This window comes from Halichoeres trimaculatus, unplaced genomic scaffold (assembly GCF_033239565.1).
Source record: "Halichoeres trimaculatus isolate MK-OKI-2021-1 unplaced genomic scaffold, fHalTri1.1 fHalTri1_scaffold_22, whole genome shotgun sequence".
In the NCBI taxonomy this organism is placed as follows: domain Eukaryota; kingdom Metazoa; phylum Chordata; class Actinopteri; order Labriformes; family Labridae; genus Halichoeres; species Halichoeres trimaculatus.
The window spans coordinates 14,943,923-14,969,115 of record NW_027437200.1 but is presented as its reverse complement, the minus strand read 5'-3'; the positions used below and the strand labels follow the sequence as shown (position 1 = coordinate 14,969,115).

Below are 25,193 nucleotides of genomic sequence, written 5' to 3'. Positions count from 1 at the left end.
AAACATTTCTATGTGCGGTATTAATTTTTTAGAGTTTGACCGTAGCCCATCTGGAATGACTGGTAAGCCGGGTTTTTTAACCTATACTGCAGCCAGCCACCAGGGGGAGCAGTTTTTGTGGAGACCTCACTTTGAGCCGTGCAAGCGGGCGTCCATTTTTTTTACAGTCTATGGTCCTGCATGAACTTACTAACGAGATTAGTTGCCCTAGACGTCTTACGTAAGTTACACACCAAATACCAATAGCTCAGAGATATTTTATAGTGTGCGGTTAATGTTAACTATATCCTCTGAAGACCTTGACAAATTGTGGCAATCCAATCTAAAAATGCAGGGACATTTTATTATAAAATCAAACTCATCCTCAAACAACCTCAAACTGGTGCTGCAGCAAAATCAGAAAACCAACAAAGCTGGTCAGATCCAACCCAACAGCACTGAGACATTTTGCCTCACATCTAGAATACCTTCATGATTGCTTTGCACAAATCAAGAGAGGTTTACTGGTCCATTGGTCTGTCTGATGCTTCCTCTGGAGACATGAAAAACCTCTTGAAATATTTCAGGCAATCAAGCTTACATCCATGGGGACTCAGAAAAAATAATTAAATAAATGAATAAATAAAAACAATGCCAATCCTATCAATCTGCCTGTCATACTGAATCAAAACAGTAGAGTTGATCCTCTGAGGATCATGATTTTATGAAGCTCAGCATCATTGTAATACACCGCTCAAACAACTTTCCTCCTGGGCCAGTTGGCGTACAATTTTCACAGTCAATGACAAGGTAAATTAGTTTGCAAACTTTTAATTTTCTGATAGGCCAGGAGCTTCATTTTCCAGTGTTTGATCATTTTTTTGTTTATCTCTGTCTATTCATGTATTGCATGTGCAGTATGTAGCCGCCCTTTGTGTCCATAATTTAGTTTTATTTGATTTTACTTTTGAAAGAAGATCACACAGCAATTACTTTCCTCGTCGTCCTTGTGCGTTTGGCATTGAGTGTGATCATGTACATGAAAAAGATGATAAAAGAGCTTTTATATCTGCCTGCTAATAGCAGTCTTTGCAGCACAATTTTTTTTTTATCACCAATTCAGGGAATTTAATTATCAATGAAGTTGTCATGGAAGCACTCTTGGGCACAGATCATCTGTCCTTGAAAAACATCCTGTTAGGGAAAAAATATTGCTCTGTCTGTTGAAGAGAGTTCAGCTACTGCAGAGATTATTACAGGATTATTGTGGGGGAGTGTTTGAAAAAGAGAGAAAAATGGGTTTCTTTTCATGAATATCATTAAATGCTATTCAAGGTTTTTGGGGGGCAGGTGAAGAAACAATTTCCATCTGGGTTTTGTTCAAAGATTGAAAGAATACTAAAAGATAGCTTGCAGAAAATGATCAAAAAGCATCTAAACTGTTGCTAATAAGTCACATTAGGATATTTCAGTGTTTTACGTGCAAATGGAAATATGTTCGCCCTGTTTCTGTCCGCCTCTTTCCCTGTAGCATGTGCTGTGCCATGGCCCATGTGGTTCAGCATACGGCGTCAGAGTCTCAGCTGTCGGCCTGGCCCTGTCTCTGCTGCTCTGTCGCACATATACCATGCTCCACTGGTATAGCAGGTCATGCATGCTCATTGTGGTGAGAGCACAAGTTGAATGGGCTTGTGTTCACAGCGATCACAGAGTGACATCTTTCAGGAAGTGTTAACAGGCCGGATGTTCATGACACTGGATGACATTCCAAAGCTTGTGCTGGCAGCAAAGGAAAGTGCTTCACTGGCTTTGGTTTCAGATCCTGTGCTGGGATTTTCTAGTTGACTCATTGGGACTTCTCTGAAAAAAAAATCAATCAGCACACTCACTAGGGGAGCAAGCAGATGCTTTATTGAACCAAGCTGTATAAAAAGGGAACAGAGCTGCAACAAATAACTTTTTTAAAGAGCTAACTAGTCACTCAAACTTTTAATCATTCAACTAACAATATTCAGCAAAATAGCATCATGTTTCTTATTTTTCACAACCAGATTTATAAATTAAAATGTTAAAAAAAGATTTGAATGCACTCTGTGGTACAGAGGAAGACAGAAAAACAAGCTGATAAAAATAAAACTGGTGTCTCCAGAGTGCATGAAGAATAACACGACTGCAACATGTTGCAAGAACTTTTAGAGGACGAAAAAAAATCAATTATTACCTCTGCCAAGGAGGTTGTGTTTTTGGGAGAGTTTGTATGTGTCTGTTTTTTTTTTGCCTGTGAACATCATAACTATAAAGCTAAAATACTGATCTTGATGAAATTTTCAGGAAATGTTCAAAATAGGATAAGGAAAATTGGAGGATCACTATCTGAATCCAGGATTTTTTTAAAGGATTCTTCATCATTGTGAGATAGGGACATTTTCACCATATGTATATATAGCTCCACGATAAATGGTCAGATTGCTTTTCAAAACAATACAAGACAAGGTCACCATCATTTCTTACAGATGTAAAAGTGGATACTAAGATCCTGAATATGAAATTTGTGCTGGGTCATCATCATTTTCAACACTGTCAAGTAACAAGTTATCGTACAAACCTGTAGTAGTAGCAGACAGTCTGCTGAAAGGGAGTATAACATTAAACTAGGACTAAAGTGTTGGTGACAATCACAATATGCTTGATGGAGGTCTGCGCTCTCTGAGTGCTTTTCTAGTTAATATAAGAGGCCAACTCAAAAATGTGGCTGTAGTGAAGGAATACAAAACTGTAGCATCCACAGCTAGAACTAAGACCAAACAAAAGGGGAGTATAGAGAAAGCATTAAAAGGCAAAATCGGTTAATTAGCTCACTTGATGATGTACCTTTTTCTCTGACAGGAGTCCAAAGTAATTCAGCATTGAATGGTTTATTTGGAACCCTGGTTTAATAGTGCTCCACTGAAATGGATTCTAAATTAGTTAGAGAAAATTCATTTAAATGAGCATCTTTGCTAACTGAATCCTAGCTTTCTTACCCTCAGGTGTGCATAAACTACACCTTTTAAAAAGCAGACATGTACAGAATAAAATTAGCAGTTGTATCACTATCAACCACCAGGAGCAGGGGATTACTGGTGGAGGGTATTGGCTCAAAAGGCTAAAGCTGCATCCTTAGACTACTGAAATGTTTCATGCTTTGCAGTGTTGGAAAGAAACACAAAGTTGTTATTTTGAAGTTTTAGGATGGGACAGTACTGCATCAACAGCTACCACTTAGCTAGGTTTTGTTTACCAGTCAGTGGATGCTAATTAGCATGTCTATGATAGTAAGGATGAAAGATGGTTCACCCTAGAAATTTAAGTTGTGTCCAATTACAGTTAAAAAAACCCCCAAACATTTGCAATTATGTCACTAATTATCGAGGACCAGGCAATAGGGATGGGTACTTTTATAGGTACTGGGTACCCATTCACGTAAAATCAAACGGTACCATCAATCAATACCTAAACAAATTTTTCTGACTGTAAGGGAGAGTGGGCAATTTTTCATACTGGACACAGCATTGCAAGTTTATATATTGAGAAATACATGAGTTAAATTTAAAAACTTTGAGATTTTATAATTAAACAAATCAGTATTTATTACCACTTCAACACACAAATAAGTACCAAAAATTGGGACTGTTGGGTACTGATACTGAATGCCAGGTACCAGGCATTGGTACCATATCGTTTCAAATGTGAAAGGCACCCATCCCTACCAGGCAATGATCTGCCGTCTGTTTGCTGTGAACTGGTTGCATCCTTGCTACTAGACACTTACCTTGATGACAAACTGAGAAAATTTCATTATGTGTTGATCTGTGCAGCTACTTTGCTTAAGTGGGTGAACTATAATTTCCCTGATACTTGTTCTTTTGATGGTAGTCTTAAAAGTATCCCAACTGTAAAATTCTGTATCTTCGTAAATGCTGTAAACCGACTCTTGGACATTAGGATGTAAAATCTGCACAGCAAGAACTCTTCCCTCGACTAAAGCCAGCCTGAGTCCTGTGTTTGTATACTTTGGTCTGGGAGTTGATCAAATGAAAAGTTTTATTACTCCACAGGCCATTCAATCACTCTTTCATTTCTTATCAGTGTGTTTATCTGACGTTTATATTTGTTCCCTGACTCCATCCATCCACTTAATGCAACTTTTTACTGTCTATATTCATGCAGCAGCCTCCTTGGAGGGCAGCCTATTCTGGAAAACAGCAGCCAAACACACGCTTCAACAGCTCACCGGGAAGTCTGGTACTGAGAAATTATATTTGCATGAGAATGAGTGACTGTTTGTAAACCGGTACACAAGTCTGCATGTGATTGTGCTCCCCTGTTAAAAACTGAATCTTCTAAAGAAAATAAAAGCACACAACAACAGATTTTCAACGTCTTTAACTGCAGCAAATTATATTTTGGGTTGCTGTGTGTCATCAAAACCAAACGCTGTAAGCTTGGTCAGTGAGTGAATGAATATATTTGGGGGTTTGTTGAAGCAGGACTCAGTGTACAAGAAAGAGATTCAGGGTAGCTGCCAGCTGAGGAAAATAAATTAAACTGGCAAGCTGCAGGTAGAGAAAGCCTCAGAGGAGAAAGCAGCGGTAAGGACTTCACAGTCAAATAACTTGTGACATTTTTGACTAGAGCTGTTGATGAGATAGCGCAAAGAATTACCTTGGTGTGTCAAAACAGGTTCTTTTTTTCTGTTTCATGCTTTTCAACAGGCGCCAATTTATAAAAAGAACAATGGAGTGGAGAAATTAGACTTTTTAGAAGAGTTCGGGGAAGTTTCACGTGAGCAGCCGCTTGTTTCTTTTTCAGAGGCAACTGTAAGAGTGGGTGAAAGATTGAACTTGTGGTTGAACACAGAGTGGGAATGCTTTGTGTTGAACTCACAATGTTTCAAGTGTATCCAAACTCCTGGTTTGGAAATTTTATGCCTCATTTCTGCTGTAGTTTTTTTTTTTTTTTTAATTCACCTCAGTTTAATAATATAATGGAATCTGGATTGTCTGATCAATTAACAATGTTCATCAGCTGCAGGGTTTGTAATAATGATTTCAAATGACACAACTCACATTTCAAAGTTTTCCTGTCGTTATGGTAACGCACTGTTTCACAGCAACCTCGAACCAAGCTAGTGCAGAATGACATAAGTTGAAACCACCTGTGCGTCTTTACAAACAGCAGTCTGAAGAGGTTCACATTCAACTCAAGTTGTCGCACTCACATCATTAACCAGAAGGGCATAACCCGCTGTTAGACTTTTCTTTCTCCCTGAATATCTGCAGCGGCACATGTGTCAAGTACTGCCTTCTATCAGATTCAAAAAGGAAGATAAACGTGTGAATGGAACTTGAATATATACGTGTGTCTAGGCAGTTTGCCTCAGTATTGTCTCTGTGTGGTAAACACTGGTTCATTTTTATTTTTGAGGCTTATAAAAAATGCAGAACAAACGCAGTGGGCGGCATTCTGTGTCTGCAATTAACACTAGCCCACAGTTCCCTGAGGTGCTAAATTTTAAATATATATGTTTAAATTGTACATATACATCCTTTCATTTAATCAAAAAAGAAAAGAAAAGAAAAAGCAGAAATAACAAAACTTCAACAAGCCTTTCTCTACATCCTACAATGCAAACGTGAACCAACAACTAGGGGTGGTGATTTTAGGATCTTGTCAAATCACAAGGCTAAAGTGGCCTTAAAGAGGGGTATCATACTATTCTAGATTTCCAAATATGGATAAAAAGTAACACATCTGAATGTTAATACTAAACATATTCAAAAACAGCCTAATTTACATATGTTTTACGAGTTCCCTGAATCTTTTTTCTAAAAAAAAAAAGAAAAAAAGAAAAAAAGGGACCTGCTTGAATGACGAGGTCATTGCATGAGAATTACCCAAGTGATTCATGACACACTGAGGTGACAGGCTGCAGTGCAAACACCAAGGTCTGCCCATAGCTCTGCCCTCAACAGGCCCTCCAGATGTCTGGCCAATCAGAGGAAAGGGGGTTTGTAAAACAGGAAGCCTTAAAGAGACAGCGGCTAAATTAACACGATTTAGAAAGAAGCCGAAATAAGTGTTTTCATAACACAAGTGTGAGAAAAATTGGGATATTTTTTCTAGCTATAAATCAAGTTCAGCTATTATGAGAGAACCAGAGGGAGAGAGAGAATAAAGACTAAAAAAGACAAAACGCAATACCCCCTCTTTAACTGTAGGGGTATTCGATTTTTTAAGGCATATGCATTGATCAGTTTAGAGCACAGCTGTTTTGGTTACATATTACTACTAAAATATGAGACTGTGTGTTCATACACTGGTGCCAACGCCAACATCTGGAATGCCAGTGGGTCAAAGGTTGCATTGCAAATTGCCCATTCTACTTCACAGTATTTGTTTATCAGAGTTTAGATTGTTGGTGTCAACAAAAGGTTGGCTGATCAATGAAGCAATTAGAAATTATCCTCTGAATGGAAAACCATTTAAATCTTCATGGAATCTGGCCAGTCTTTTAATTTTGGCAAACCTCTTGTGAACCAGTGTTTAGCATGGTTGAATGGACCAATCTCATTATCCTGTTGCAGAAATGATAGTGATTTAAAAGTGGGCCCTTTTCCAGAACTCATGGGTAAAAAACAGATGTCTGTTCTTGTGTTTTTCATTTTCATATCTCTAAACCACAGCAAAAGAAGCTCGTGTATTCAAACAGGTGCATCCAGACTGTCTCAAGCCTCAAAGTCTGATGGTCTGTTTGATTTTTTGTTGAAACAACAAGCATCTACCAACTTCTCCAAAACAAGGAACTGCATTAACTAAGTAAACATGACACAAAGAGATGAAGCATCTATGAATTACATGACAGTGAAGAGAAGAGAATAACATTGGTCTTACCGAGTCTGTTGTCCAAGGCTCCGAAGTCCAGAGAGTATATTACCACATGGTAATTGTTCCAAACATACAGCAAGTTGTCCCTCGGGTTATAATCCACTGCAGCGATGTATTGATACGAGTTGGGGAAAGGGATGTCCAGAAACCCGTCTTTACTTAGCTCTGTGTTGTAGATGTAGTCAATCTTGTTCCCTGTCGCCTCATTGTCATCATCCTCGTACACCGACTTCACCACATAGAGGATTCCACAGATCATAAAAGCGTTGGATGCGGAGCGTTTGTCGTAAGCCGTGTCCCAGGTTCCTTCAACTCGTAATGTGTAGGGATTGAGCTGGCTGATGACGATGCGCCCGTTGTTTTGCTCAGTAGCATAAATCACCCAAAGGCCATTCTCATCCACGGCCAAGTCAATGTCCGATTTCCCTCCCCAGCGGTACGGAGATGTGTCGTGGTAGTTGGCATTGGCAATGATCGCCTCGCCACTTTTGATACGAGTCCGTAGGTCGAACTTAACAATGTTGCGTGTACGCTCTTTGTTGAAGAAGAGTGCACCGTCATAAACGACAAAGCCAGTTCCATCCACACGATGGGGGAGTTTGTAGGTTGTCGTGGGTCTCCCGGCGATGAAGTCTTCTTTGGAGGAATACTCGGTCAACGTGTCAGTGCGATAGGGCGTCCAAGGCATGTAGTAGATCTTATCCGAGGCTTGCAGAGGGTCCTTGCACCAAGCTCCGGACTGGTGGTCCGATTCGAAGAGGTGTTCGCTCTGGTACACCCTGCGCAGAAGCCCTGGGCACAGGAATACTGAGGAGCCAAAATAGGGGAAAGACAAGTACAGAGTTACATTGGCAGGTATTAGACATGGATACTTGCCACAGACAGTGAACGCAACATCCCGGAAGTTAGAAACTGCTTCCTTTTTCTTTCCAATGTTAAGGAGTAACCACTTTATAAGTGTTTGGATGATAAAATTTAGACACAATGCAGGAAAGATGACTGATTGCTAGACAAAGAAAGCAATTAGGGCTCTGATTACATTACAACAATGACTTCTAGATTGTACAATGCATGTTAATAACAATTAAACTGGAAAGTCAATGCAAACAAGCACAGTCACCTTCTCTATTTTAAACTGTGACTCAGATTTAATTGGGTCTATTTTGGTATCCATGAGTAATTGCAGTTTCTAATTTTTGTTCACATCTGTGAGCCTAAAGGCAAATGCTTAGTAACGCTGCGGTAAAATAGGGTTGTGTAGATAAGTGAGGGTTATATCCTGGTACTTAGGTTAAAAGGGGAACAAAGCAGTAGCTTCTGTCAAAACTTACCACGAACTGAGTCACACACATACGAAGAAACGAGTTACCTTTTGTTTCCCTTTCTCTTCACAGAGCCCTTTCTCAGTACAAATCCACCAAATTAAATATAATTGCACTAGAGAAAAAGGTTTCATTGTTTTCTTTTATTAAAAATACCCTGTAGGCAGTTCTTAATAAACAGACTTAAACGCATGAACCCAGAGTTAAAAGATTTTGACAAACAGCTACGCTGTAATTATTGGCTAAAGCAGCTCTGTCGGAGAAACAAAACAAAAAGAGGAAAAAATACACAATAATTACATCAGCCATATAATAACTGCCTGTCCATTATTTCATCCACATGACAGTTTTAGTCTGTGGCATGATTTACAACACCCCACACACTAAACTAATTATATGTGAGCTGGTTTGTACTCAAATCTGATAAAGCTAGGCCTTGGCAATCTAGCTGGAGCAAGTCAATAGTTTGAACGGTTTGCAAAGCTAATTTCAGCTCATTATGGATTATCATGGACTGAGGCAGTCATGGTTTTCTGTCTGTTCAAAGAGATGACATCAGAATTCTGGACTGTGTTGATGACGAAAAATGAATTGGCTTTCACATTTGAATTGACAGAGGGAATCTGGATACTGCACAAGACTAATATTAGAGAACAAATTAATTCAAATATTTTGTTCAAGGTTCTGGTTTAACATAATGATTTAATTCCTGTGTTGTGGTCTTTGTCTTTTTTTCAATGACATACCTCTTGTTTTTTTAAAAGCTATGAAATGTTTATAAAAACAGATTCTGATAGTTTTCACATCATTTAGACATCATATCCAACCTAAATTGGTACATTTGGTGTTGGTATTGCAAAGTATGGGAAAATTTTTACGAGCAGATAAGCTAGTATTTTAGACTTCAGGACAGCGCAGAGAAAGTAGTGTCCATGATTTCCAAAAAGAATATCAAATTTGGATTGGTCAGATCACAAGATAGCTTTCCATAATTCTTCAGTACACTTCTGTGTCATGTTTACATATGGTTTCCTCTTCAAACATTACAGTTTTAACCTGTATACGTGAATGCAGAAAATGTTTTTTTTTTTTTTTTTTTTTTTTTGGAAACGATTCCTAGCCAGTGTGGTGATTTCTACTTCAGGGCTTTGTCTGTTTGGAATGTAGTGGGGCCTAAGGTCCGAAAATCAAGACCATGCTAAAGTACTGCCTTTTGTTGTTTCACAATGACAATTATTCTATTCTATTCTATTCTATTCTATTCTATTCTATTCTATTCTATTCTATTCTATCAGAGAATGATGAATGTCTTCCCACCTGTTGACGGACTCAGCCTCTCTGGAACACCTCTCTTATAGTCCCTCATTTCATTCAACTTTTGCAAATTTATGTACGACATGGGAATTATTATCACTGGCGTTTTTGTTAAAAAAAAATGGGATTTTGAAAATTTTGCTGGAATCAAAATGAAATAAAATAAAAAAAATTACTTTTATTATTTTCAATCAAATATGAGTTTTACATCAGAGGTCTTCAACCTGGGGTCTGTGGAGGTATCGTAAGGAGTCTGTGATATTTTTATTTCATTTGGCAAATGTTCATATTTTAAATATTTGTAATTCCCTACTCACTTTATCTCACAAATATTTCAAATGAAAGTATAAATTAATGAACCTGTGTATTTTCTGGATCACTTGCACAAAACAATGTGTATTCATACATGGAACTAGGCCCAGTTTGAAGACCCCTAGTTTAAATTATATGGTAACAAGTTTTTTTTTTTTTACTTTTTCCAATGTTTTTAACAGTGACCCAACTTTTTGACTGGGGTTGGAATTCAAACCAATGAAAACCACTGTTTCAGCAACGTCTTGACATCCAAACAAATGAACAATGAAGAATTTAGACAGTGCAGTTATCTTTTTTCTCCTTAGGTTTGAGTCCACAGTAAATCATATATGAATAAAAGTGTGTGTGTTGGCCTTTTTTTTCACAATAGTAGGCCAGCAGCTTGACACAGCGCTGACAGCTTTTAGCTGCAGATCCGTCGAGAGGTAAAAGCAGCACGCTCCAAGGGAGAAGGGGGAAAAAGAGACAGTGCAAACAGAGGCTTCTTCCCCTTGTAATCTCTCAAGATTAAACATGTTGTCTACCTGCAGGTGAAAAATGTGCTGAGATGCGTCCCGTCGACATAGCGCCTTGGCACATATCTCAGCGGCTGCTGTGCTAAATGCTAAGAGGGCTGTTCCCATGGTTGGAAAAAGATGAGTTGCACTGAGGCACAAGGTCAGAGTCTGCAAGCTTTTGTAGTGACAGCACACTGGGCTCTGAGGAGGTTGTAAAATATGCTTTTTAAGGCTGTAAGCACGTAGATGGAGAAGTGAATGGATGATATTAGAGGAGTGATACAAAAGCAATCATGGCTTTCATGGGGAATTGCACAAAAACTGTTAACACGACGGGGAAAAGCTATCTCTATAAAGCCATCTCTATAAAGCGTTTCAAATCCCCCCCTCACCTTCATTGCTCATTCTCTTTGCCACAGATTCCAGAGATGTGTCATTAATTAATGACGACGATGAAACTTCAAATTTATTGCACGGCTATTAAAGCGAGACTCTTGACTCTTGTTTAATGATTTCATTTCCATCTTTGACTTTAAATTCAACTTAACAGTTAACGTCTGACAAAGGGACATATTTCACAGCGATGTAATGCTACAAATACAATACTCTGGGGGCAGAAGTGCAGATTCGTCATGTGTTCTTTTACATCATGCAGTGCTGATAAGGTAAGAATATGACTGCTCTGATCTGCCTCTAGTATTGACTGCTAAGTCCCTGAAGGTTACAGCTATCATCATGTTAGAGCTATAATCAAAATTGCTGACAGCTTATTGGACAAGCTATTGATCACCCTTGGCTTTAATTTTATTCAGCTATAAAGAAAAGATGGAATAATCTACACGTATAACAAGGAATAAAAACATCCCAGGGTTACAGGATTTCACTGGAGAGCACTATCCAAGAACTGTGTTCTGATGGTTATCATATATGCAGTCATGTTAGAGCAGCTTTCGATCTGTGGTACTGCAGACGATGAGCATGATGAAGGTGAAGAATCATGCACTTCCTGTCCCTACTGTGCTCATCAGAGATACAGCAGCATGGTCAGAGGCCTTTTCAAACTGTTGTGCTCCCAGTACCCAAAAGGCTTTGTTTCTGGACACTGTCCGTCCTGCTTATTGTTTTGATGTGTGATTGAAGTCAGGTGAAATAGAATGGGCAGCTGAAGTGTTTTCATGGAGCTGCAATCAGGGTTTAGCAGGACCAGCAGACGGGACTTTTAACAGAGTGCAAAAACAGTCATGTTGTGTCAGGTAGAAGTTGGCCCCTTTTTTGAGTTATGTATCATACTTTTTATGGATTTGTCAGTTTTTACTTCACTATAAACTTGGGTCATAAGTTCTTAGGCATTAGAGAAGATTTAGCTCTGCTGCTCATCCCACAAATGCATGTTCCTTATAAAGGTGGCTCCATTTAAAAAAGAAACAAGTAGCAGTATGTGACTTACGGCCAAAAAGCGCTGACAACAACATAGGAATAATTTACCAAACACAATTGTCTTAGTTATTTTGCTGGGTTTATATCCAACATAGAGTAGAAACAATCATCTTTATTTTATAAATTTGGCATAGAAATGTAGGATCTATAGGTAGGAGTCTGGATTGTATTGTCCTGAGTTCTCTTTGTTGTTTGTTGTTGCCTTTCAGGTATTGAATGATTAAGTTTGCTGGTTTACAGTTTGTATGGAGAGCAAAAGCAGGAAGAATGTCATAATGACACCCAGTGTCTCTCTGGGCACAATCTGACAATTTATTTATCTGGATATAAAGATAAAGGTATTTGTAAAAGCTCACCAGTGTCAAGGTTCATTTGGGACCTCTTTTTCCAAAGCACTTACCGTATTTTCTGCACTACAATGCGCACCTGAAAGCCTTCAGTTTTCTCAAAAGCCGACAGTGCACCTTATAATCCGATGCGCCTTATATATGGATCAATATTGATTAATCATGGCTACCATAGTTAGGGGCCGTCGCCGGAGTAACAGCGGTAAGCAGTAAGAACCTGTAAAGAGGAATTCTGCTAAGTGCTAACATTAGCTCACAGGCTGGCCCGGGCTTCTTCTCTTGTTTATTGTTAGAGCAAAACAGCGCCCCTCAAAGGTCTGGCATTTGAACTGATCTCTGGAAACGGCTTTTGTGGACGGTAGAAACGGCTTCGTCTTTACAGCGCACCTTTTTTGAAAACGGCACAGAAAATAGTTGGATAGGAAAATGTGCGGCTCCGTGTGGATGTAGCCTGAGTTTGACTGACTTATTGACTTTTTTGTTGACATTCCCTTTAGCGCAGCTCCATCTAGTGGATGCATAACGCAACCCCAGCCACTACTATAGCTTCTACTCCATGGGCCTTATAATGCGATGCGGTCTATATATGAAAACAGTTTTCAAATAGGCCATTCATCAAAGGTGCGCCCTATATTCCGAAGCGCCTTGTAGTGTGGAAAATACGGTATATTTTAAGTTTTCTTCTACTCTTGCTTGCTTGGACTTTTGCTTTTTAGAAATCTGTCTCATGTTGTTTTTTAAGCAACCTTAACCGCTAATACATCCAAGAAAACCGAAAAAAAAAAATTAAGTCTTATCAGGCACTAATAAGACACTGATAACACCAGAGAGCAGCCTCTGTGAGCTGCTATTAACAGCGAAACTAGGACTCATTGGTGGGAGATGAACCAGTGCTACTGGTGGCATTTATTTTGCAGACATATGAGAAGGGCCTTTTGCCCTTTATCTGGCACACAGTTGCCTCTCAGGTGGCTAGCTTGACTGTTAGCAGCAGACAAAGAACTCTTGCAGTTGTTGGCCACATGAGAATAACAAAATAACTTTATAATTATTTGCAGAAAGCGACTGTATTCATTGGCTATATATTGTATATTTGTTTGTTGTTGGATATACAATGTGTTAGTTGAGCGATGTTATGTGTAATTCAAATTCAATATACAAGAGTTCTCGCAAAAGCCATGTTACCGGTGCCACAGTTTTGGGTATACTCAAATATTGTTGCATGTTTTTTTTTTTCTTTTTGTTTTTTGTCTAAATAGATGTTAAAAATGAAGGGTTGCTGTCCTGACGGTGAGAGCCTTCGTATTCAATTGTTATATTTAAAAGCTTTGGGCCTCAGACCACGCTGCTGTTCATCAATGTTTGAGAGCGAGAATCTGCTGGTTTTTCATGCTGCAGCTTATACCAGACTAAATGAAAGACAGAACACTGCTCATTATGTATAATTCTAACACCATCTCTCCATGCAATTTAATTTTCCCCATGAATGACATGTTTAACCTCGCCAATGAACCAAACGGTGAGCACGAATCTACAAAATGTCACGAAACCTGCTTTAGCAACCCATCACCAAACAAATGCAAGCGTATGCCCAGGTGTGAATGCAGATGAAAAAAGGAAAAAGTTATTATCATTTAGTTACCTTTTTGTTCCACTTCTATATTTAGGCATGAAGGGGAGAGAGAGAAAGAAAGAAAGACAGAAAAAAAAAACAGATTACTGACGTGTTATAACTGGGAAAAGTCTGCTTTTATAACAGTTACATAACAGTCCAAGAAGAACATGGGGTTAGTGGATAGACACACATTCAATCATAAGCTTTTAAAAGAAAAAAGTACAGCATCACATGAGATCCTGCAGGATAAAAAGAAAGATTAAACAAGTCTTGCATTGTATACAATGTTTGTGTGATGGGAGAATGAAAAGCAGATGTAGAGTACATGGCATTTCCATATATATAAAAGCACATAAGGATATGGCTGCTTATAGATGAGCTTTAGAGAAGAAAACACAACTGAGAAAACTGGGCACCTCATATAAAAGTAAGATCATCCACACCGAAGTGCAACACCCGCAGATTATTCATCAGATGTGAACAAGGAAACATCAACCTCAATTATTCACGGGATAATATTAGTTGGAAAATAAATAAATAAATAAAAAAATAAATAAAAAAGATAAAACATAGAAGATATTTATAACACCCACTAAAACAACCACAACAAGAAAGTAAATTGACATTTGTCAGGCACAACCGATTTATCAATTTCCCTGTTTGGGCGCAGCAGAGCATGTTCAAAAAGGCTAATATGTTAGCGCACTGTTACACTGTAACACAACCACCAAGTACTAAACAATAGAGTTATGAAGTTAAAGTCTTTAACACCTTACAAATAAAGAAATGATTTTCTTCTCCAACACCTCCTTTGTGGATTTATCCGGCTTGTTAGCTGATAACAAGCTAGCTGCTAACTTTTTTGATGCTAATTTTGCGCTGAGAGGTCCACATAGAGTGAATTTAGAGGGATATTTGCAAGTAAGTGAAAAATAACAAGTGTGTGTGAAAAAAATATGAGTGAGTCTGAAACACAGCTTTAAATAAAAAACAATAAGCTAAGAGATGCTAGTAAGCTTTCAAATCTTACTAAGCTATGCTAAAATAAATGACCCAGGAAGAATATGTCCGATATTATTCAAGTCATCCATTTGACTTTACTCTAGTGACTCCTTCAAACAAACAAACAAACAAACAAAAAAAAAAAACTGTTAATTTTATCACTTCATAACATGAAGCTAATACAACAGAATGGAGAGAAAACAGTAAAGAAACAGAGTTTTTCATCTATGAAATAGTCAACTGAGAATGAATACCAGCAGGTATGCAGGAAGTGTTGGATACTTTATATGTTTTATAGACTATGACAAAGCGAAGTGCTTATGTTTTGAAACCGAAACTGTTAGCTTAAAGATGCTAAAATACTTTCAAGAAGTTAAGCTAATGGAATAAAGCAAAGGGGTCATCCACTTTAGTACAAAAGTTTTTTTTTTATACATTTTTTATAAAGTGTGCAACTTGAAAAAAATTCATGCAATGCGGCTATTCAGTAAAAAGATGCTGAATCTATAGAAAGATATTTTTTTTCAGGTGTTATTGAAGTGTAAAAGTCTCTGGGAGTCCACTGCTCAAGGACTAGCGGCTGCTACATCTCAATTCTCTCCACACAGTACGTAATGCTTCCTCTTGTGGACAAGCTTTCAGTCAGTCATGCCATTTTGCCGGTCCTGTCCCTTCCCCTCCAGTAATCCCGGTTCTAATAAGAGAGGATTAACCTCTCTTACCAGGGCTTACAAGAGTCCTCTCCTCCAAATGGAGAGTGCAACAGACTGAGGTATGGAGGTCAGCGAGCAGGGGCGGGCGGGGTAAAGTTTGAAAGATGGGAAAGTTATTAGAGGAGAACAATATTAATGCGGGGCGGTGAGCCAATGAAAGACCAGCGAGTGAAGGGGAGCTGTGTCAGCTGAGGGAAAGGGGGAAAAAGAAGGGAAAAAAAGGGAAAAATGGGGGAGGTAGTAGCTTTCAACAAGTCGCCTGTGTTCATCAGATCATAGAAACGTACACTGGTTCAGCACAGTACCTCATCAACAAGCAAACACTCCAGCTGTCATTGTAACACATACAGTCCAGGCAACAATGGCTGCAGGCTACATCTGAATCATCATTACTAGAGACTCCAATTTGCCATTAACTCAGAACTGCACATAGACCCCATAGATCAAATCAAAGTAAACAGGCAAACGTCCTCGATCGAAGCCTCCTCACCTCCCATGAGCAGCGGCCACACAACAGGGACCACAGGGCGGCCAGCGTTTCTGATTGAGCGATCGCTAACAGTGGCGAGGGGAGAAGAGGGTAATGATCTATAGAAAAAGGCATTAGCAGAAAGGATGTGAGGAGTAGTATACGACGCAATCGCCCAGGGGAGATGGTGTGAGAAGGAAAGGGTGGAAAGGATTCGGATGAAATCCCTGACAAGGAAATTGGCCACTCCTCGAGCTACTGTACAGAACATGGCCCTGTCGCTTGACCGGAGGTTTCAGAAAGCAGCAAGGTCACCACTCGTTTCACTCAAACCAATTCATTCCCATCATGTCAACTTGTGTTTCACTACAAAGACAGTCCACTCTGAGATCTACCTGTGACACAACTCTGTGACCCCTTACGCCATCCCAGGCACAAGTGAGGAAGGAAAACAGCAGGGCGAGACGGAGAATTGATTCATTTGAAAAGCTTCTTTACTCCACCCCTCCAGCCTCTTTGTGACCTTAATACGATTTTGGTCATGGTTGTCATTGAGTCACTAAAAAGCACTTAGCTGGCTCATCCTCTCAACCTCTTTCTCCTCCATCTTTCTTTCTCTGTGACGTGTGACAAAGCATCAAAACAGAAATGTGAATATGAAAAGTATTTTCTGAGCTATCCTGGATTCTCTTGTCACTCATAAGCTCCTCATGATTAAAAAGATCCTACGCTTATACTTGACAAATCTGCTCTTTGACATAAAAGGACCAGACATTTCATGGGTTATATATGGCGTGCAGTCCTACAGTAAACCATCCTCTTCATTTGGTTTGCCTGCAGGCAAAAACAGACGCTTTCATTGATATTGAACTCAATTATTGATCATTTGAAGGTAGACAAACACACTGTTGCTGGACATACTTCTCTAGATTGCTGGATGATGTAATTTATGGTAATCACACCAGTCTACGGACTATCGTTAAACCTACTTTGAATCACCGCACTGAGTTGATTCTTTTGAATCAGAGACTATGAGTGGCAGTTAAACTCTTTCATGGCAGATAAGGGATTGGAGGTCAAGAACTTGCGAGCCACTTCACACTTGAGTTTAAATACTGTTACTAAATACTGACGAGTGATGTGTTCAAAGTGATCATAGAAAATGTCTCATATTTCTTTTCTATGAACAAACAGTCACTTGGACATGTGGATTGGTAACCTGGCTCCAATTCCAAGAGGACTAGCAAGACCAGCTGTAATCACCTTTCTTTGGAAACCAAAGCAATCCCGACTGAAGGAATGGCATCATTGGTGAGGTAAGAAGAAACCTCTCCTAGGTGGTAGGGAATCATAGCGATATTGTCCAAGAAGCAAGCTCATTTTTTCTACCATTCCTTCAGATTTTCACAGTACTGGAAACAGCCCAGCACAAACACTCTTATCTTGAAGCTGCTGAGATTTAGTTTGGGGGTTGCTGTGGGAGAGTGTTTCCCAAAGGCCCGGCACGCACCGCAAATTGAAGTTGATTCTGACCTAATTTTTTGAGTCCCATGACTGATTTTGAAGGTCTACATTTCAGAGTACAGGGGGGTGGGCACGAGGGACGTAAACGACCTGAACGGCTGCTCCAGACGGGTTCGATACATTTCTGCCGTGTTAGAAATTTTAGCTGACAGCTTATTCTTGCACGGTAAAACAAGGCCATGAGCTGATTCTACATCTACAGGGCTGTTTTGGGAGGATAGTGTCTGAAAGCACTGTGTCCACATGGCAGTAGATGGTAAACAGCCATTATGTTATAACCACTGATGCACTCTAACATTACTGTGTGTGTGTGTCACTACCCTGAGCTGTGCAACACCCCCTGGTTTTTATGTTCTTTATCCTCACAGGAATAAAAAGAATATAGTAAAACAATTCTTTTAACAAGACCACTGTGTCATATTTTTCTTTTTTTTTATTTTTAACATGTTTTTGCTAAAAATCTTCCTGTAGTTCTCCTTGGATGAGTCACAGGTTGTTGTGGCTTGTGTGTCAGCTGATTTATACCCCATCAGTTACGTAATAGCATGATGCCATAGCAGCGCGACAGTGTATTCCGCTAATAAATCCAATGAACGAGAAGAACGCAACACAGTAAACAAAGAGCAACCAAGAAAGACATCCAGCACTTTGTTTTCTTCGTGATTTTTAAGTGGCTTAAAGAATACATCTCAAACTCTCCCCACAACTCTTGAAGGTAAAGTCATAGAGGAGGTTACTCCCTCAGCTTCAAGCCCCATATTAACGATCTAGTTAAGAAACTCAAACTGAAATTGGGATTTTTCTTTCAAAACAAATTTTGTTTTTCCTTCATTCAAAAAAGCGCCTTGTCACTGCAACATTCTTATTGATTTTAGATTACGGAGATTTGTTGTATATGACTGCCTCAATCAAATGTGCCTCTCTGAGGTTCATTACCAACTGTAGACCTCTGATCCATCATTGTGAACTGTATTCTCAAGTGGGATGACCTTCTTTGTCCACCAGGAGGCTATTTATAAGGCCATCCTTGGACGATTGCCTTCCTACATTTGTAATCTGATCACTTGGAGATGTGTTGATTCCTATGGTTTGCGCTCAAACAACCACTTGTTGCCCACGCAGAACAGGGTTGAAGGGCATTTGTATACTCTGCTCCTTCTGCATGGAACATGTTGCAAAAAGACTGGAAATTAACTGATCTTGCTTCTATTAATGCATTTAAATCCAGACTGAAAGCACTTTGTAATATTAGTTTTTGATTGTAAATCGCCATAACTTTACTGTGTAACTTTGCTGCCTCTTGGTCAGGACTCCCTTGAAAAAGAGTTTCTTAATCTCAATGGGACCTTTCTGGTTAAATAGAATAAATAAAAAAGTGCAATCAAGCTTTATTTCAGAGAGGCCGTGTGAGGAGAAATACAGCCACTGTCGCACGGTAAGTGACAATTTTTTTCAACCAATCAGCGGACTGCAGTGTTGTCAGTAATCTGGCACCCCAACAGAAGGGTCTCAAATAGTGGAACGGTTTGTCTTGGTTGTATGGGGATCTGTCCCAGGATTAGTCAGTGGAAATGCCACAAGATGCGTGCCGTACTGAGATGAACTGGGCTGAACTGGGAAATGGAGCTTAAATCAGTGGACAGACACGTCACAAGAGTTTGTAGAAGAAACAGAAATCCTACTGGTCTGGTTAGAAGACTCATCTTACTTTATAACACAGACTAGTTCCTACTTTTCAAAATAAAAAGAAAACTATGTGGAAAGTTGTGAAAACCTGTAACTTGGTTTCAATCATCAGTTGTGCTAGCATGTTTGCACTGCCCCTGCTATGGGCTTTACGTACTTGAGTTATATACAAATACATGATTAGAGTGACTCATTTAAGCCAGTAAACAAAAAATAATGTTACAGTACACCAGCTGAGGCATCAGCAGTCCCTGTCACACCAGATTTTGTGATCACTTCCTGGTCCTGATGGGATGGGAGCACGCCATGCCTGCCCAAAATAAGTATCTCAGAATGAAAAATACATGAGTCATGCTTGATACCACTTTGCAACTACTCTAACGCCTTTTTTCAAAACTTTCAAAACTTTAGTCCAGGATACTTTCTGAAAATGCTCATGACGGGGGTTTATGAGAAATAACAGTGTCTCTCAGACTCTTTCCAAACAGAGATGATTAGATGCTTCCCTCACGCAACGAGAGCTCTCTTAACATTTCATGATACAATGTCCAATATTCTAGGTTAGTTTGCTTTAATGACGACTACAGACAGAGCCAATCACACAAATGTTCTTCCAGGCCATAAATTAAGCAGATACATTACTTGGCCGGGTTGGTGCAGATTTCTGGAAGCAGGTTTTGGATTGGACAATAACTCAGTGAACCGTGTGCATTCAGCTTGTAGCGGTTTGGCTGCAGCACGGTTCACGCTGCCAAACACACACAGCTGGAAGAGGCAACATGGCTGATTGTGCGGCTTACTTAATTGGTCAAGCTGCCGCACTGAATTTAATTTACCTCAACCTACATGTATGATGTTTTCATGGATTTAAAACCCTGATTGCTACCAGAAAGGAACAGTGAATGAAGGAAATGTTTCGCTTTTCAGGTCATAAGTCAGTTTCAACTGAGAGGCACCCTTCCTTTGTTCTACACTCTATAAATTCTATTACAGCGCCGCTATATACAGTGCACTTCATATTGTGTTCAGATAATGCATAATTCTTACCTGAAAAGTCACTGTGAACACTCATTGTACTTTCCTCCCTGCTTTAAACACACGCTGAGAAGCTAACAATGGACCTTTAGCGCCTGTGAGCGCCGACCCCATCGTGTGAGCGGCAGCTGTATGGATTTTCATTTGAATAATTAACGCTTCCCAATTTCACACTAATGGTTGAGAGGTATCAGAATGGTATCATTAGCAGCTAATAGAGATTCATGGTGGGGTAGCTGCAATACTTTTCGCAATATCTCCCCCCTCTCCTTCTTCTTCTTTTTCTTCTTCTTCTGCTTTTTCCCTCTCTCTCGTCTATGACTTAACACCATCCCATCAGCTTTTTAATTAATGACACAAATTACGAGGCTTTGAATAGCATGTGCCTAAGGATGGGGGAGGACACGCAGGCTGCCATCTCTCTTTCTCTCTGTTCTCTCGTCATTCTTTTCCCTCCTCAGTCGCCGCTCATGAGTCTCCCATACCATCATTACAGGTTCCATTTCTCAACTCAACCCCCCTTCTCTATTTTATTTCCCTTTCAACCACTCGTCTGCTCTCTTTGTGCTCCTTCCTTAGTGCTTATTCAATCTCTGTCTCCATCACTTTCTCCCTCCCTCCTGCTGGGAAGCTGCTATGCTATCTTATAACCTTGACAATGCAGGATGCTGTGTTCGGCGCGTGTTTGTTCGTGCGCTTGATCTCCTGTGTGTGTGTTTGTCTCACTTTGAGGGACAGGTGCAAGGACTTGGCGCCCGTCCAAGCGGATACCCACGTGGGAGAACGACCAACGGATGCAGGAAAGACAAGTGTGGTTAGGAAAAACAAAATTAAATACTTTTTTTTTTTTTTTTTTTTTGCCAGAGTGGCAACTGGAGCAGAAATAACCTAATTGCACCTCTTAAAATATGTCTTGATTTTCAAGGACCTTGAGATACGGAGGAGAACAGAAGGATGGAGGAGGGGTAGCAGGGAAAAGGGGTATTTAGTCTGGACATAGCCAAGCCCCGGTGTAGGAAGGAAGAAAAAAATGGCGAGGAAATGGTGGAGGAGCTTTGATTAGAAGGGTGATCATTAAAAGAGAGACCCCCTGAAGAGACCGATCTCTAATTAGTGCTATATCCTCGACTTCTGGCGCCCCAACAAGTCTTCAGACATGTGTCTCAGTCTGGGTGTGTGGTATTAAAGCTTTGCCAGTGCGATCTAAATGAAGTGTTTTTGAACATTACTGGAAGCTTGTTCAGCCTGTCGCAGTATTTATTCCAACCCATTAGAATATGTGTGTTTGTGTCTTTCCATACAACATTATGGATTATGTATGTTTGTATGTTTCTGAGGAAAACAGCAGCCTGGCCGGCATTAGAACGTGATAGATTACAGCAGCTTATTCAGCCATTAGTGGGGGAAAACGGTTTCCACATGTCCACATTCACCCCTCTAACACCACCATTTATCCACATTGGTAATCACAGTCTGAGTGTGCAATTATCTGGCCTCTCCACCGAGGACGTGATATCTTTTTCTATGAAAATGCCGTTGTAAATCCTGGTCCCATGACCACTGTCTATCAATCTTTTTTATAACAACGTACAGCCTGCAGATATTTTCTTTTTTCTGTGTTTCTAAAGTTGGGTGGTTCACCTTTGTTATTGTCTTCTGGTAAACAATAAAAATAAATAAATAAGTGCAAAATTATCTTTTGAGCAGTTTTTGTTTAAATTTTACATCTTGATCATATATTTCGGTCCTAATACTGACTCATGACATATTGTCTTCAAATCTTGAACACGCCGCTACTTCCTTCTTATTTCATTACTCATCAGCTAATTTTGTTTGACTACTCTTTTTTTCTTCTTCTATTCATTTTTCAAATCTAACAAATGTAGTTTTGGTTGTTAGCATTTACCTCCAAAATATTGCACAGGTTTTCAGTTGTTTTCATACAACAGATCCCTTTGCACATTTACAAACAAACAAATGAATAAATGAAAAATTGACAGTCTGATTTTGGGATCTGGACATTTTGTCGAGTACATGGCTGATAGACCCAAGGTTTTCAGAGCATGTGAGCGGAGCCTGATGAGGCGGGGAGTGGCTGAGTTTTGAAAAGAGTGCAGAGCCGTTATGTCTGTTATTGCTCACATCACAAATCTGGAGCGTGGCCGAACCTGGCCCAGAATCAGAATCAGAAAAGATGTCATGAAGCAGGATGCAATATAGGTTATGATAATAGGCCCAAAATGTTTGTCATATGTTGTGTAGAGGTTGCAATATGGCCACCCTGTAGCTCCCTCCACAGATGATTGATGACATCTCACAGGACGGCATAATTAGCAACATACTGACCTGAAAATTGAGTTATAGTTTTATAAAAGCTGAGTCTGGTTAAACCTGCATTCAACCACTTGACCAGAGCAATGCGAAGTGGGCGCAGACACCGAGATTTGAGCCTGTTGAGACAACTGGTGGTTGGTGGTGCTAGCTCTGCAAACTTTAGCCATACTTGTAAACCACATTCCAAGTTGTTTATCCGTTGTTTTAGATAAAATGGATTTAATCGCTGTTTCCAGAGTGTTTTCTTCATCTTTGCTTTTACATCTGGAATTTTAAATTAATTTAAATGCTGTGAAAAAGATTAAAACCTGTCGGCAATGGCTTGCACAGACTTTCTGGAATAAAAAAAGGCACATACATTGTGCATTTTTGCCGTCTAAGAGGGCAGTCTTTCATATTTTTAGCAGATACAGGGGGAGTTTAGTGTGTTTTGCAAACAAGTAGGGCCAGCTAGCGCACCTTTTGGCTCCTAAAAGAACACTTTGCTGTGCATTTTTCAGCGGGGCACGGGTCCCCCTGCCCCCTCTCTGTGCACACCACTGGTACTATGGGTGTCAAGATACTTTTATACTTTAAGATACAGATAAAGACTTCTGCATTATCAATTCATTCTTTGTCTAAAAGAAATAAAGTTAAAAAAAAAAAAAAAAAAAAAAAATTAACCAAAAAACAACTTTACACTGCTGCGGAAAATTGCAGTGACATGATGAATAGCATGAAGACTGCTATCTTAATTATCTTAAAGACATGGAAACATGGTGAGGATGAGTCAATGCAACAAGGATTGATTTGATAATATTCAAACTGCAGCAAAGCTTTTCTGCTCTGGCTTACACATCTGCACTCCACAGAGAAAAAAAAAAACAGACGCAAATCAAAACCTTCAATTTCAGAATGTGCTTGCATAAAGCAGCAGCATCTGATTCAGTATGGTCACTGACTTTTAGCCCAACAGCAGCTTGCTTAGCAACAGCTGCAGTCTTCAAACAGTAATAACCCAAATTAGCTTCTTCCTAATGTCTTGTTTTAAATTAAACAGAGACACATCTTGTCCCATCCCTAAGCTCGTTAAATGATGTCTTGCAGAAACTTCAAGCAACCAAAATCTGTGAACAAACTTTATGTTTTGCATTACTTCTTGCAAGACCAAAGATGTTTGATCATGATTTTTTGTTGAACCATAACATGAAAGCCGTAAATTTAGAGTTAGACGCAGAAAAAAAGGGCTATGACAAGATCAATTTGAGCAAACTCAGGCTATGACACCAGTGTAAATCCGATATGAGATCTGACAGAGAGTCATAGTCATCAGGACTTTCTGTGTGGGTTAGGGAGTGGTCAGCTGTCACTGAGCGATGTGATGCCATTACACACCCCCTACACACACACATGGGAAGACAAGAAAGAGGTCGCTCAGGTGCAGAGATTGAGGAGAGGTGGGGGGGGAAGAAAAAACGCTGTCTGAGCGAATGGTCACTGGCATTTCAGCAGGGAGGGAGGAGGGGTGTGGTTGTGTGATGTATCTGCTGTCATGGTGTTGACTCCCACACTAGACTTGATGAACGTGGATTTGAGAGCTCAAGGGCAGAAAGCAAGTGAAACGGCATACAATCTGCTTAGTAGATTTACTGATAGCATCAAGGAGAGTGATCTACTCCTCAAGAAGCTTAAAAGTTGCCACAAGATTATCCGAGGCTGAGAGGAGAGCCTGTGTGCTCAGGAGAGAAAAACTCCTCATAAAGATGATTTAATCGCTGTATTCAAATGGCTGCCATGATCCTCTGACATCATGCTGAGGGAGGGAGGCTAATATACTGCTGTTTAGTCCCACTGCTGGGTTATGGGCTGACTAATTCAACCCCTTTTTTTTTTTTACCATATCTTAATATCAAAGGAGGTCAAGAGACATGAGTGAGAGTTTTCACCATAAACATGAATTTCAAAATCATCATCCATATTTAAAACATCTATAAGAAACTGCTAACTCTAACATTCACTCTATTTTAGCATTTGATGCTATATGACTATGTAAATCTATCTAATAAAGAGACATTAAGTCAAAGCTAACAGCAATATTAGCTAGCTCATGGTTGTATTAACTAGCTTAAAGTAGATCTTCTGAATACTAGCAATAGCTTTAAATTGTCGGTGTATGAAATTATCATTTATCTTCAGATATAAAAAAGGACACTGAGAAAAACAACACTGGTTCATTTTTTCTACGCTAAGAAAACAACCTCTGCTCATAAGCTAAAATTAAATGAAGGCTAAGATTAGCACCCAGTCTCTTTTAAGCTAACATCACTGTTTAATTGTGATTGGGAAGCTGTTTCTACCTTATTGTGGAATTAACTAGCCAAAAATGTTGCTAACGTTATCAGCAACTTGTATATCTATAGTATTAGCTAGCTTAAAGTAGATCTGTTGAATACGAGCAATAACTTTAAATTGTTGGTGTATGAAATTATGATTAATCTTCAGATATAAGAAAGGACACTGAGAAAAACAACATTGGACTGATTTTTCTATGTTAAGAAAACAACTTCTGCTAATAAGCTAAAAATTAAATGGAGGCTAAGATTAGCATCTGGTCTCTTTCAAGCCAACACCACTGTTCAGTTGCATTTAATCGGAAAGCTGTTTCTACCTTATTGTGGAATTAACTAGCCAACTCTAA

General features: G+C 39.5%; 1 protein-coding gene across 22 annotated transcripts in view; it reads right to left on the bottom strand.

Annotated features, from left to right (window-relative positions):
* Positions 1-25,193, bottom strand: part of LOC141811063 (adhesion G protein-coupled receptor L3) — a 324,467-nt gene that overhangs the window by 115,650 nt on the left and 183,624 nt on the right. For 8 of the 22 annotated variants that reach the window (XM_074698944.1, XM_074698947.1, XM_074698937.1 and 5 more), the window contains exons 6-7: positions 13,781-13,795; positions 6,913-7,713 (exon numbers count right to left, since the gene is read on the bottom strand). In XM_074698944.1, coding sequence (XP_074555045.1) covers positions 6,913-7,713; positions 13,781-13,795 — 816 coding nt within the window. Of the gene's footprint in view, positions 1-6,912; positions 7,724-13,780; positions 13,796-25,193 lie in introns of all 22 variants that reach the window. The other 14 variants (XM_074698936.1, XM_074698931.1, XM_074698926.1 and 11 more) reach the window with 2 other exon arrangements.